General features: G+C 42.6%; 1 protein-coding gene across 3 annotated transcripts in view; it reads right to left on the bottom strand.

The window, feature by feature from the left end:
- Positions 1–10,797: 10,797 nt before the first annotated feature.
- Positions 10,798–15,077, bottom strand: part of ZNF618 (zinc finger protein 618) — a 79,306-nt gene continuing 75,026 nt past the window's right edge. For all 3 annotated transcript variants that reach the window (XM_075259574.1, XM_075259575.1, XM_075259576.1), the window contains one exon: positions 10,798–12,743. In XM_075259574.1, coding sequence (XP_075115675.1) covers positions 11,218–12,743 — 1,526 coding nt within the window. In that variant the 3' untranslated portion in view covers positions 10,798–11,217. The remainder of the gene's footprint in view (positions 12,744–15,077) is intronic.

Genomic DNA, 15,077 nt, shown 5'->3' with positions numbered 1-15,077 from the left:
CCTTGTGGTTCTGCTCGTTCTTCCTACTATTGTACCTCTGTATTAGCCGATTCCAGTAAGGACCTGTGCAAAGTGTCAGGACTTTCTATGGCTCTTCTGTGGTTTTCCTGACATCTGGTGGTGATTTTACTTGTCCGTAGGAATAGAATAAATCTAACTGGGATGTGATGAGTTTTTCATCTACGGTTTATGAACTCTGCATGGTCTGAACTTCTCATACATTGAACGTTCCTGCAATTCTGGATTTACTGACATGTAATTGTTTAAAGACAACAGTGACAGTAGATGGAGCCTTCCAGACTTTCTAAAGTTTTCTTCCACATCTTCAGTAATATATGCTTTGTATTTTAACTTGTTTGTAATTATCATGTTTACAATAGAATGTGTTTAACCCTTTCTGACCGATGGCATGTTTTTGATTTTCATTTTTGACTCCCCTCCTTCTAAACCCCATAACTTTTTTTTTTTTTTAATTTCTCCGCTCCCAGAGCCATATGAGGTCTTAATCTTTGCAGGACAATTTTTTCTTTATGATGACACCATTAATTATTCTGTAATAATGTACTGGGAGGCTGGAAAAAAAATTCTGGATGGGGTGGATTTGAAGAAAAAATGCATTTCTGCTACTTTCTCACGGGCTTTGGTTTTCCGGCGTTCACTGTGCAGCCAAAATGACATGTCCCCTATATTCTGTGTTTCAGTACGATTCCGGGGATACCAAATTTATATGGTTTTATTTACATTTTAACCCCTTAGAAAAAACAAACAAACATTTTATAAACAGTTTTGGATTTTTTTTTAAGTGTCGCCATATTCTGACAGCTGTAACTTTTTTTATATGTCAGTGTACGGGGATGCATAGGGTGTCTTTTTTTTGCGGGGCAGGGTGTACTTTTTAGTGCTACCATTTTTGGGAAATGCTATTGCTTTGATCACTTTTTATTCAAATTTTTATCAGAATCAAAACTGTGAAAAAACGGCGGTTTGGCACTTTTGACTATTTTTCCTGCTACGGCGTTTACTGTGCAGGAAAAATATTTTTATAGATTTGTAGAGCGGGCGATTTCAGACACAGGGATACCTAACATGTATGTGTTTCACAGTATTTAACTATTTTTGTGTTTTAGGGAAAGGGGGGGGGGGTGGATTTGAATTTTTAATACTCTTAATTTTTTTTTTTTTTTTGCATTTATTAGACCCCCTAGGGGTCTTGAACCTCAGGGAGTCTGATCACTAATGCAATGCACTACAATATACCGGCACTTCTATTTCAGGCTATGTAGCATAGCCTGCAATAAAAGTAATGTAATGACAAGCCGGCGAGTCTTCACAAGGCTCCCGGCTGTCCTAGTAACGTGACGCCAGCCTACACAAAGAAAATGGCGGCACCCATGCGCCGCCGGGAAAATGGTGCCTCTGACCGTGGCGCCGGAGGAGTTAATGCCTCCGATCGGTCCAGGGACCAATCTGAGACATTAGCACCAGTTGTCTACTGCGTAAAGCAGTAGACACCCGGCGGTTATGGCGGCTGCCCGGCTCCTGGGCAGTTACCATAGTTACACGCCTGGCATGCGCCGTACTATTACGGCGGATGTCGGGAAAGGGTTAACCACTTTAGTACCAGGCTACTTTGTGGTAGTGGTTTTGTGGAGGTGCATGTGTGCAAATAACCGCAATTATATTGATAAATGTGCTGGGAAAAAAAAAAAAAATCACTTACCACTCCACACGCTGTGCAGATGACAATTGGGGATGAGCGAATCAATTTTGCCAAAGTGAAATTTTATCTGAATTTCAGCAAATCCTCAATTCACCTAGAATCTGGATTTCTTCATGCTTTGATGCATGAAATCAGATTGTTTAATAAAATGGCTACTGCACGTTAGGAGCAGGGGCCTCTGCAAACACTGGATCACCCATAATGCCAATCGTGCAGCAAATTAGCAGCTAGCCACCCTGGATTGATCACAACAACATAAAAAAAAAGTCCATTTTAGGTACATTTATTTTACATTGCTCTTACTGCAGGGATAGACAGCAGGCGCTAGGGACAGTGCTAGAAAATGGATAGAAGTTCAGGGGGAAGGTTGCTAGTGAAGGGAAAGTATAGGGAGGAAATTGAAGAAGAATTTGGGGTGGTTGCAGCAACAAAAAGAAATTTGATATACATTGTGGCACTCACTGCCATTATACTGCTGCTCATTACTCATACCTGTGTGTTCAAGGTGGAACACAACAAGCCTTTTACAGCCAAAAACACTGAAATATTAGCCACTCATACCTGCACTCAGCTCATCATGCCTTTTTGAAGGTGTTCAGTGGGGGGGGGGGGGGGGGAGAGAAACTAGGCGCTCAGTAGCCATTGTATTCGGAGTATACTACTGCTCATTAGTCATACCTGTGTGTTCAAAATGGAACAAAGCAAGCTTTTGACAGTGCGTTACAACAAAAAACAGTGAATTATCCATTCATACCTGCACTTATCTGTTATCTCTTAAAGGTATTTAATAGTGGGGGAAAGAAATGAGGGGCTCATTAGTCATTGTGTTCAGAGTATACAATTACAGGCCATTTCTCAATACAGTTGTGGCAACAAAAAAACAAGAATTCTTAGCCACCAATCTTCATAGTTACCAGTTATTATCATGCTGATTTTAAAGGTGTTTGATAGTGGGGACACAAGGGGCAAATTAACCATTGTGTGCAGAGTATACAAATACAGGCCATTTCTCAGTATGTCAGATAGAGGGGAGACAGGCCATGCCCAGGGGAGGGTCACAAGGCCTAAATGTTTCTGGCGCAGACACAGTTTGCAGCAGAGTAAAGGGATGTGGCAGCAGGGGTCACTCAGAGGCCTGAGCTTCTAGTGTCAAGTTGCGATTGTGTTTTAACAAGCAACTCAACAGTTGAAGACTGGTTGACTCAGTCATCCACTTAATCCCAAATCATATCAGACAACCCCAGCCGAGAGTTGGTGGGTTCATCAGACACAACCCTTAGTTGGCATGGCCTAGCAGCAGGCCCTGTGCTCTCAGGTGTTCTGAACCTGTCTCTGTCCTTTTATATTTTCCCTCAAAGAGTAACTATATGCTGTGGACTCAGATTCACTATATTGTGAGGATGAGATACTACCGGGCAGTCAGCAGCTAGTGCCCAGCCAAGATCTGGAGGAGACATCCACCACTTCCTCTGGTAGTAATGATGAGAGTGATTAGGGTTCTGATGTTGTAAATGGTCAGGCTCCTGATTTAGACAGTTGAGGACAACATCAGTGATCTGCAGACATTATTGGATGACAATGTGACCAATCACAACTGGCATGGCTACTGGCTCTCAACAATGTTAGACCCTTGTTACCAGGGAGTATTTTTTTTATATATAACTTATAGAGACATGCTATATAGCAAGTTCGGTGCTGTCTATCTGCACCATTGTCCATCTTCTTGCATGTCCTACTGGAGGAGCCCTAAGAGCTCAACTTGTGTGGGTGGCAGGAGCATTATGGGCATCAGTAGCCTGAGTTGCTGATGAGCAGCTTTCTTCACTGTCATAGTGAAGAAGCTGCTTACCAGCACCTACACACAGAGCAGAACTTGAACCAGCAGGTGATGGCATACTTGGAGTGCACCCGGCCACCCATTGTGGAAGATATGCTGGACTTCTGGGCAGCCAAACTGGATTTGTGGCCGCAACTGGCAGAGTTTGCCCTGGAAAAGCCGTCCTGCCCAGCCAGTATTGTGACATCAGAGTGGATGTTTAGCATGGCGAAGTGACCACACTGGGTCACTGCATGGCATCATAAGGATGCTGCCACTTCCTCACTCTGCCACTGGGTCACTGTATAGCCTCATACGGTTACTGCAACCTCCACACTCTGCCACTAGGTATTGACTCCTCACATTGCGGCAACCTCCATTACTGCATGTCCTAAGACTGCTGCAATCTCCATACTGGGTCTCTGTGTCCAAATAAGTGAAGTGTGCGGCTGTCCTACTCACTCACTGTATCGTTTGACTACCACAGCAGACGCCCCATGTGTGTCAGTACAAGGCACAGTGTTCTACACCACTATACAGGCTCTCTGCAGCCAGGAAATAGCTGGTTTATAACATTATTTGCTGCGAATCAATTCGGAAAGAATCAAATCTTTTTGTGAAATCTGGAGAAGTGGCTAAATCGAATTTTCCAAAACTGCTCATCTCTAATAACAAGCATTACTTATGCTGCAGCTGTCACAAGCCCAGAAGATTTTTGAAACTGTATTTTATTGTAAAACCATAAATACATCACAGACAGTCATCAAGCAACTGGGTCGTCCTCACAGTTACAATGTGTCTTCTGTCTTGGCATCAGAAAATATTTGTTGCGTTACCAAGTAACAAGACTCTCCTAGTGATCGCCCTCTGACACCGGACTGGCCCGCATCGGTTTGGAACCTATACAAGGAATAGCATCAGCAACAAACTGCTAAAACAGCAAAACCCTTCAGTTTGTATATAGATATTTATAGAATTCTTCTTTATATATATATAGAACTTTAGACAAATGTCAGTATATTTAAAATAAAAATAACACAATCATGAGGCGTCTTCACATGGATACAAGAATCACATCCAAGCAGGAACACAATGTATTTGCTTGTAAACCTGCAGAGTAAGAATGTGAAGGCGCCGCAGTAAAATATTGTACAGGCCCAAGAGGGAGGGAAGGAGGAATTTTTCGTTTTCCCTGTTGGGCTACACGGAAGTTTAAGTTACAAATTTTGTAGATAATATTGATTTCTATGACATATTCTGCTTTAAGGGGAGGAAGTTAGCAAGTCATAAAAAAAAAAAAAATATTCCCAAGGTTCACACCTACACCTGGGGGCCGGAAAAATGCAGAGAGAAAAGTTCTGCTTGCAACTTTTCCCTTTACATTTTTTTTTTTTTTAAAGCGGATTCAGGAATGAACTCTAAACAAACCAAGCGCTGGTCTGAACATAGTCTAAAGGCATTCAATTTAAAGGGATCCTATCATTAGAATCACTTTTTATCTAACTAACACATAGGAATAGCCTTAAGAAAGGCTATTCTCCTACCTTTAGATTTCTTCTCCGCGCTGTCGTTTGGTAGATATTCCGTTTTCCATCTTTATGCAAATGAGTTCTCTCGCAGCACTGGGAGCGGGCCCCAGCACTCAAACAGCACTGGGGGCGTCCCCAGTGCTGCGAGAGAACTCTTCGGTGCCACCTCCATCTTCTTCAGGAACCGGCCTCTACACGTCGTCTTCCAGTCTGGCTTTCAAGCTTTTATGCATGCACAGTCGGCTCTGCCAGCGGGCATAGCAGACTGCACCTGCACGCGGCCGTTTTTTTGTGGCCACTTACGCGAGCTTTTGTAGTAAGTGGTCACAAAAAAATGGCCGTGAGCAGGTGCAGTCGGCTCTGCCCACTGGCAAAGCGGACTGCGCATGCCTAAAAGATTGAAAGCCAAACCGGAAGAGGACGCGTAGAGGTCGGTTCCTGAAGAAGATGGAGGCGGCACCGAAGAGTTCTCTCGCAGCACTGGAGACGCCCCCAGTGCTGTTTGAGTGCTGGGGCCCGGCCCCAGTACTGCGAGAGAACTCATTTGCATAAAGATGGAAAACGGAATATCTACCAAACGGTGGCGCGGAGAAGACATCTAAAGGTAGGAGAAGAATAGCCTTTCTTAAGGCTATTCCTACATGTTAGTTAAAAAAAAAAAGCGATGTTAATGATTGGATCCCTTTAACAGAGTTCCAAAAAGTAACATCTAGTAATAAAATAACACTCCTCTAGTATCTGATTTTTTTGCTACTTTAAATTCCTCCCCCACTTTCACCTCATGGCCAACAATTTAAAAAAAAAAAAAAAAAAAAGTTTAATTTTTTTCCAAAAACATACAAGAAGCGGATACGTCAGTAGTGCAGTATTGCTCGTGTGTGAGATTCTCGATCTGCACCAACAAAAATAACGAGTCTATTTTGTACAACAGGAAGTTTTCGGAGCGATCTGACGGGACATACGGTACGCGGAGTGGCCGTACAGCGTGTCGTAACCGTCAGCGCTGCGCAGGCAAATGTTATCTGTAGAAAAATATTGTGTTACTAAAAAAGTATAAAGGAACACACGCTACCGGTATTAAGAAATATTAAACACCGAACGAAAAAGGATTAAGAAAAATATTCGTTAATACCTGTAGAAAACCCGGCATAGAAAATCTCGTGCGATTCTCTGTTTTGGAGTCCGGACTCCTGTCGAGCCGCGGAGTGAACTTGTGGTATTGCCATTAACGCTCTACATCCTCCTCATCCTTGCGTCATCCTTGAGAAATTCCTTCACATTAAACTTTTTTTTTTAACAGTTGGATAAAATTTACAAGACAAAAGTAAAAAAATAAAAATATATCTTTGTTTTTTCTTTTTTTAGTTCCCGGTTTGCCACACAAACATTTCTGTAGAGTATTTCCCCCTCCCCCCCAATCTGGCTTAGTCTTAGCACAGTGCAAAGTCCATAGATCATCTGTGAAATTTCTCAAAAAAAAAAATAAAATAAAAAATTTGGCTAAGACTGGCGTAATTTTCATCGTGGACTAAATGTTCTAAATATTTACAGGGTCATCACAAATTTTTGCCATATATACACACCCCAAACGGGAGGTAAAAATTATTCTAGCAAGCAAAGGAAACGCCAACGTTAAATTAAATACAGAATTTTAGCAGTGTAAAACAAAAGCTAAAAAAAATTCAAAAATCACATTATGTATATATAAAAGGGGGCGGGTCAGTGTATTGATATGAGATAGATGTGTTATTTTGCACCCTGGTTAGTTACAATTGTAGACAATTTGGTTAATTTTCAAGTTAAAGCTCACCAGTAGGTTCACATGAAGTTTTTGGAAAAACATTTTGGCCTCCCTTTACCACTCACCTACTATGCCAGCGCACTTTAAAGTTCCTGCCCCCTCAGGGTTGGTTCACATCTGCGTTGGTTCTCCGTTTGGGGGAGTCCACATGGGGACCGCCCCTCCAACAGAATACCAAACGCAACGACAAGTGGTGTGTAGTAAAAGCACACGGACCCCATAGACTATAATGGGGTCCGTGTGCTTGCCGCCAGATCTCCGCACAGAAAATGCGGACAAGAAAGCAGTTCTATCTACTTTCCTGTCTGCATGGTTCATGCGGGCAGCGCGCAGCCAGTACACGGACCCCATTATAGTCTATGGGGTCCGTGTGCTTTTAGTGCACACCGCTTGCAATTGTGTTTGGTAATCCTTTCGGGGAGTCTGCATGGGGACCCCTGAATGGAATACCAAACGCAGATGTGAACGAAGGGTCACCTAGACAGCCACTCGGTTGGATATCAGTCCTAAAATTTAGTGACATACAGAGATCCTGACCTATCATTTAATAGCTGTTAATGACATCACCAGGGACTTGGTGACATCATCTTTTCTCCATAAGTTAGCCAAGCCCACAGAATGGCCGCCTCCTGTCTGTGAGGTAAATGTACACTGTAAGGCTTCTAAAGTGATTATGGAAAACCGAGAGCTGACCGTTATCTCAAAGGAAAGTTTTGTATTCTATAAATTGGAATTTTGGCTTTTATTTTTGTTATCAATAACTTTAGTGCCAGTACTTGATATTTTTCACATCCTGGCATATTTCCATATACTTGTATACCCATCTATAGGTCGATATGGGGCGGTGCACTAAGACGTTTCGCTGCCTACAGCTCTTACCTACAATTACAGGGAGGTAAATACAATATAGAATTAGCAAAAAGTGTAAAATCAACTAAAAACACCCACATTATATTCAACTTCAGAAAAGACCCAATATACCCTTTGGCTAAATAGAATCTTATGAAGTTTTGGTTAAATCAAGCAGGTGTCTCTAGAAAAAGTGAAATTTGGCTAAATGTGCACAGCAACAAAAATCTAGGATAAATCACAAAATAATAGTAATAAAATATAAAATAAAAAAAAAATAATTTTTTTTTGTATATATATATATATATATATATATATATATATATATATATATATATATATATATATATATGAAACCTTAGAGGGCATGAAGGGCTTCCGTCATGTGCTTACTGGTTGTAAAGAAGGACTAATATTCTATACAGGGCCTGGGGTAATACATCTATTACCTTGTGTCCTACATTGCTACATCGGGCACAGCATCATTCTTATAGCAGTGGCTCTGTCTAGTACTGCAGCTCATTCCTATTCACTTTAGTGCAAATGAGCTGTAACACCAGGCACAGCCACTACTACACATGTGGCGCTGTGTCTGGTAAACCATGTAGAATACGCAGTTCTAGATGGAGTGCTGTGGGCCCCTCAAATCAGCTGTACGGTGGAGGGACTGGGAGTCAGACCCCCACAACTCCAATTCCTACAGTCTATCCTAAGGATAGATCATCAATATTGTAGTCTGAAAAACCCTATTAGGCCGGGGCCCCACAGGCTGGAAACGCTGCGATTTGGCCCCGGGAAAAATTGCGGCATTTTACAGTACTTGTAAAGTGGATGGGATTCATGCGAATCCCATGCCCATATTGCGGAACAAATCCCAAACCGTCGTGGTTTTGAAAATCGCAGCATGTCAATTATATCTACGGAAACGCCGGTGGCTTAGATATAGGTATAATTGTAACAGAAAGTCTGCAGAGCAAAACTCGGTGAACTTTCTATTCAAAGCGCTGCGGGAAGAGCCGCGGTTGTTCCTGCAGCGCTTTAGCGTGGCGGTTCTGGCCCGTGGAACCTTAGCCTTAAGCTAATTCAGAGAATTTCCACATTTTTTGGTTAATATTTTAAATATTTTTAACATTTAGAACTTTTTTTTTTTCCCTCAGAAACCCGGTTAGCCTATGTTATAGCTTGTCTAGAGGAGTGAGACTGACATCATTGCTATGCCAAGACAACCCTAGCAATCAGATTAACAATGTGAATTACTAAAAATTCTATAAAAATATTATATGGTAACCACCATGTAATCCAGGACAAGAAGCCTGGAGCGTCACCCCCCCTTCATCCCTGTGATGGTAGATTCCTACATAACTCTGTGCAGACGTCTCCTCTAAACCTGAATGTCCTCATTGCATTACTCTGTTGATCTGTGTGTCGGAGTCATATAACAACGCCTTACGCTGTACGCGAGATGATCGCTGCCCAACACTCATAGAAATAGAGGTCAGTAAACTTTTACTTTACTAGGTGCAAATAAACAGTGGTACTAAGGCCCCCCCTTCCCCCAGTAAAAACAAAAAAAAAATTAGGGCCTGAAAAGTTTTCCACTGCATCAATGTTCAAGGGGAACAGCCTGGACTCAATGCAGGGCCCCTATTGTGTAACTGCTGGCCCACTACTGTATTGCACCACATGGGCTAGCTAGGGGATGGAAGGGGATACCGAAAAAAAAAGTGTTGGGGGAGAGAGCTACTAGAGGTAGTGTAGAATATGGAGTATTAATGAATGGGATGTGCTATTACAGTGGTGCTGGTAGAGGCAGGGCGTGACAATGTGAAAGAATAGACAACTAACATGTTGATGAAACACATAGAAGGTCAGGGTTGTGCAGAATTAGAAAAAACACTTTTTTTTTTTTTCTTTTTACAAAAACAGCACAATAGTCCTCAGGTAGTGTTTGCTAATGCAACCCAACTCATTCACTGTAATGATGCCAAGCTGCAGTACCGGGCACAACCTGACAACCGACGTAGTGCCATTTATGTAAGACGTAAACCTTCACAACCCCTCCACTAATCCGTATACAGGTGGAATCGATTCCCTAGCCCCCGCTCTTCCTGAGTTTCAGTGCCTGATATACTATCTAAACTCTCTAATGTCTAGTGGATGGTGTCAGGCAGAAGCCGTGGCTGTCACACTGTCTGCCTCTAATTGGAGCTTTGAGTCACGTCCCCCTTACCTGCTCCTGCCTGACACCATAAGGGAGTCTGGTTAGGAAACCAGGCACCAAAACTAACTGCACTGATTGCTGCGGACACTAGGGGGTTAGAGAAAAAACTCCAACTGCGCCAGAATCAGTGAAGTGGCAATTAAAGCATTCAAAAATCTGGAGGTGGGGAGACAGCTTCTCCTGTAAGTTAACCTAATGGGGTTCCTTGAGATGATTTTTTTTTTTTTTTAAACCAAAATCATTGGCTTGAGTCGTAATACCATAATTAGCCTATGGTCAGAGGTGGCGCTGTTTTTGGGTTTAAAAAAAATTGTTGTAATCTTAGGGAACCCCTTTAAGTTTAAATAAATATCAAAACAGTTCTAAAGCCCTTTCCTAGATGGTGGACAGCAGGAAGTACTGCCTGAGACTGCGCTGCGTTACATAGACAGTTGTGCTACAGTTATAGTGTGGGCATCCTCTTGTGCCAGGTATTGCACATACATTCACAATCATCGCTCCTTACGTTCAATGGTTACATTCCAGACCATTTAGAATTAAGGTGAAAAAAAAAAGCCCCAAAAATTCATGTCCTTCAGATCGGGAAACAGCCCAATAACGCGGGTTCTAACAGTACAGTCAGATAACAGTAGTCTAAGGAACAGACATAAAAAATACAACGGGCAGATTCCTGGTGGATAAAACACGTAGAAGACTCAAACAAAAACAGGGCCTGGAGATAAATCTTTAGTTCTTCACCCTCACAGTTGGCTGAAGGCTCCTTCTTGTTCCCTTTCATATATATATATATATATATATATATATATATATATATATATATATATATATATATTTTTTTATCTCCTTCCCCTGATATTTTTGAAATTTTTTCAAAATTTTGAAAGTCGATTTAACAAATACACCGTATAATAAGGCCCTGCCAAAAAATTGTGAAAAATAAATAGTTACTATGTGTACAGAAAAACTAACTTCAAGAAAAACAAAAAACAAACCAAAAAAAAATAAAAAGTTGAATCTTCAAGTGACTTTGGAAGTCAGCTGCCTGTAGCGTAAAGAACAGTCACCATCGTTCGTGGGTGAACCTAAAAACAACACTCGCTCTGTCTATTCTCGAGTTTAACTAAAATAAAAACAAAAAAGCACTTGGTTCCTAGCGTTTCCTTTTTTTTTTTTTTTCTTTTTTGAGGTCCACAGTGTTTTCAGCATAAAATCCTTTGTCGTTCGCTATATTTTTGGAACAGTGTTTTAAAAGTAGTTTGAAAACCCAAAAACATGAGCGCTTCAAAGCATGTTGGACTTCAGAAACATGACCTTGTTCATGTCCTCGGGGCTGAGAAGTCTCCTCCTTTTGATAAGTAATGTTTGTTCGCACATATTTACACACTCACTCCGTGCCCCAACCGCGGGGACCGCCAACAGCCAAAAGGCAAGTTTGGAGAGGTGCGTGTGTTTTTGGGAAACCGATGACCAGTACTGGAAAAGGTCTGGAGTCACTTGGTAAAGAGGTTCCTGTAAGTAGTCATAAACTTCGTTCTTCCCCATGCGATCGTCTTCCTGAACTTTGGTCGTCTCGGTGGATTGTCTTGGTTTTTTGGCTGGCGCTTCAAACTCTATTTCTTCTGCTCCGTCTCGGACCTCGTGGATCAATTCACAGACTTTGCTGATAATCTCTTCGTGTTGATATGGAGGAACGGGCCGTAGTTTTTGCTGAGGGTCCAAAATCATGGCGACTTTGTGTGCGGACTCGACTTTGAAGTTCTCCTTCAAAGCTTCGAGGAACAGGTGGCAGAGCTTGCTGATGACCCCGGCGTCATTGGCCTTCGAGGTAAAGAGCTTCTCCAGCTTCACGTAGGTGGGAAGAACAAGCTGTAAGGTTGGTTTGCGCTCGTTGCTGAGCTCGATAACCGCTTGTTTCACTGGGGCCAATATGGCGGCTAAATTGCTCAGTAGATGTTTGTTGAGGTTTTGGATGATGTTCAGTTTTTTGGCCCGGCTGTAAAATTCACAGATTTGCTCGTACCGCTCGTGAACCAGCAAGAGGGAGTCTGTGACAGAGTTCCAGCAAGGAGGAGGACAGCTTTCTTCCAAGGAGCCGAAGGTCTCCCTAGCGATACCGGTTGACCCCGCCAACTCCTCGGTGACGTTCAAAAGTTCTATGACCTCGTGCATGTTACGGGCCTGTAAGGTGCGTTTGTTTAACACGCTTTGTACCACAGCGTTCAACGAGCAGGCAGAACAACGTAAACACGTCCCGACCTTGGAGAAAGCGGAAGTGTTCACTTTACAGTCCGTTACGTATACTGTCCTGATCTCTGACATAACAAACTCCGAGAGAACGTTCTGCACCCACTGGTGGATGAATTCGCCGCTGTCCCTGTTGTCCACGTCTTTAATGCCCAATACGTAGCGCTTTATCTGATTTCCTTCAGCCTGATAGGCAGTAAGGATATAACACAAGTCTGGCCCTACGGACTGCGAGTGACAGGTAACCCCAATCCCCAAGCAGACATTGCTCCCGAGAGCGCAAGTCACCTTGACTTTGACTTGGTTGTACATTCGTGGTAGATGTTTCAGCGCTAGCGTGTTCATGTTACCCAAAATCTCGTTGACAGAGAAGGACCCGTAACGTGCTCCAGTGTCTACCAGCGTCTGTGCCAGCTTCAGGAAGTCTTTGCCGTTAACCACGCTCAGAGCGCCCAGGTCGGCGCACATCACTCTCAGAAGCCTTTCTGCAATGTGTTGGCGCTCCTTTTCAGGTATGGAGTTGTTTACAGTTGGCACCGGTGCAGAGGACGCTGCTGCAGCTGCTGGAAAAGTGAGAGACGGGACAATAAGGAGACAAAGTTTATGTGATAAAGATCTCAGGCCGGGTCAGGCGTGTTACAGCAGAGGAATAATGTGCAACATTATCTGATGGGAATTTCACATTAATGAGGCTTCTGCAAAAGCAAATTATAATACTCTAAAGCTGGGTATATATATGCATGATATATATATATATATATATATATATATATATATATATATATACACACACACACACACACCTTAAACTAATGCTGACCAACCAACGTTGGTGGGCCGGGCTGACCATCTAACATCAGTCACTGTTTATTCGATAGACGCTAAATTTTAACATGCCTTTGGCTTTACGGCAGACATTTATTCTCCTCTCCCATTGAAAACAAGCATGCCCAGCTGAAAAGGGTGTATATGTGCATGGGAAAGTTGGGGGAAATAACCATCGCCATTTCTAGTTAAAAGGAGATATTTCACCGACTTAAATTCTTTGCATCATTTAATAGTCGCCCCTCCACTGATTCTGCTACAGTTGGAATCTTTTCTCTAGCCCCCACCATTCTTGAGCAATTGGTGTTCTTAGTTTCAGCATCAAAACGCTTATTAGGCTCTTCACTGTTAGGTGGGCGGTTCTACGCTGAAGCAGTTAGTCTGAGACCACCCACCTACCAGTAGAAAACCTAATTAGGTTGCTGAAACTAACAGCAATGATTGTTCAGGAACAGTGGGTGCTAGAGAAAAAAAAATCCAACTGTGCTACAACTGGTGCAGGGGCAGCTATCGAAACAAACAGAGAGTCAGAGTTGGTGGAGGTTGTGAAAGGTACCCTTTAAGTTGGAAATTGACAAGGTATCTGTTTCTTCCCCTCTTTCCCTTGCAGTTGGGGTTCCTCAGGGCTCGGTCCTAGGCCTCCTGTCTCTTTTCTCTCTACACAGCCCCCATTGGACAAACCATCGCCAGATTTGGCTTCCAGTACCATCTTTATGCTGATGACACCCAATTATACACATCTTGACATCAACCCTGCACTCATACAGAACACCAGCAACTGTCTCTCTGCTGTCTCTAATATCATGTCTTCGCTCTATCTGAAACTAAATCTCTCTAAGACTGAACTACTACTGTTTCCACCAACTAATAGATCTGTCCCTGATATATCCATTGTAGTCTCAGGCCTTACTATAACTCCTAGGCAGTATGCCCGCTGTCTCGGGGTTATGTTTGACGCAGACCTTTCCTTCACCCCTCATATTGAATCACTCGCTCGTTCATGTCACCTCCACCTCAAAAACATCTCCAGAATACGCCCTTTCCTCACCAGAGATACACTAAAGACACTTATTGTCTTTCTGATTCATTCTCGCCTTGACTACTGTAACGCCTTACTAATTGGTCTTTCCCTCACTAAACTCTCCACTCTACAATCTATTCTGAATGCAGCAGCCAGGCTCATCTATAAGGTTAGACGCTACAGCGATGCCTCCGGTCTGTGCCAGTCACTACATTGGCTTCCATAATCATTATAGGATAAAATATAAAGTTATCACCCTCATCTACAAGGCTCTCCATAATGCCGCACCTCCCTACATTTCCTCCCTCATCTCTGTCTACCGCCCAACCCGTGCTCTTCGTTCACTCAATGACCTAACACTTACGTCCTCTATTATCAGAACCTCCCACGCTCGTATACAAGACTTCTCCCGAGCTGCACCACTTCTCTGGAATGCTCTACCACGGACAATCAGATTAACTCCCAATTACTACAGTTTCAAATGCAAACTAAAGACACATCTTTTCAGACAAGCCTATCACAATGTCTAACGTAAACCCTTCCATACTATAATTAGAATCTCCAAAATTTAATCTTCCTCTGTCCCCGCTCCCACATTACCCCACATGATATGATGCCGTTTCAGGCTAACTTTATATGTCCAAGCTCCATCCATATATTAAAGGACACCACTAGTGATGTTTATGTAATGACAGTAACCTCTATTACAACATTGTCTGACCTTAGTATAAGCAATGCCGCCACTGCTACCTCTTGTGTCACCCCCTCTACCTCATAGATTGTAAGCTCTTGTGAGCAGGGCCCTCAGTCCCAGTGTGTGAAATGACTTTCTTTGTTATGTATCTTTCTGTCTGTATTTGAACCCTACAAATTGTACAGCGCTGTGGAATATGTTGGCGCTGTATAAATAAAATTTATTATTATTATTATTATTAAGGAGCAACTTTCCCCACCTCTTTGTCACCAATGCCACCAATGTTTTGTTTGTTTTTTAGCATATGTGTAGGGGGAATACTAAGATTAGGAAGATATTATTAATATTTGGTTCTGC

This window comes from Leptodactylus fuscus, chromosome 11, assembly GCF_031893055.1.
Source record: "Leptodactylus fuscus isolate aLepFus1 chromosome 11, aLepFus1.hap2, whole genome shotgun sequence".
NCBI lineage: Eukaryota > Metazoa > Chordata > Amphibia > Anura > Leptodactylidae > Leptodactylus > Leptodactylus fuscus.
The sequence above is the reverse complement of the archived record's forward strand: the minus strand, read 5'-3'. Positions and strand labels throughout refer to the sequence as shown.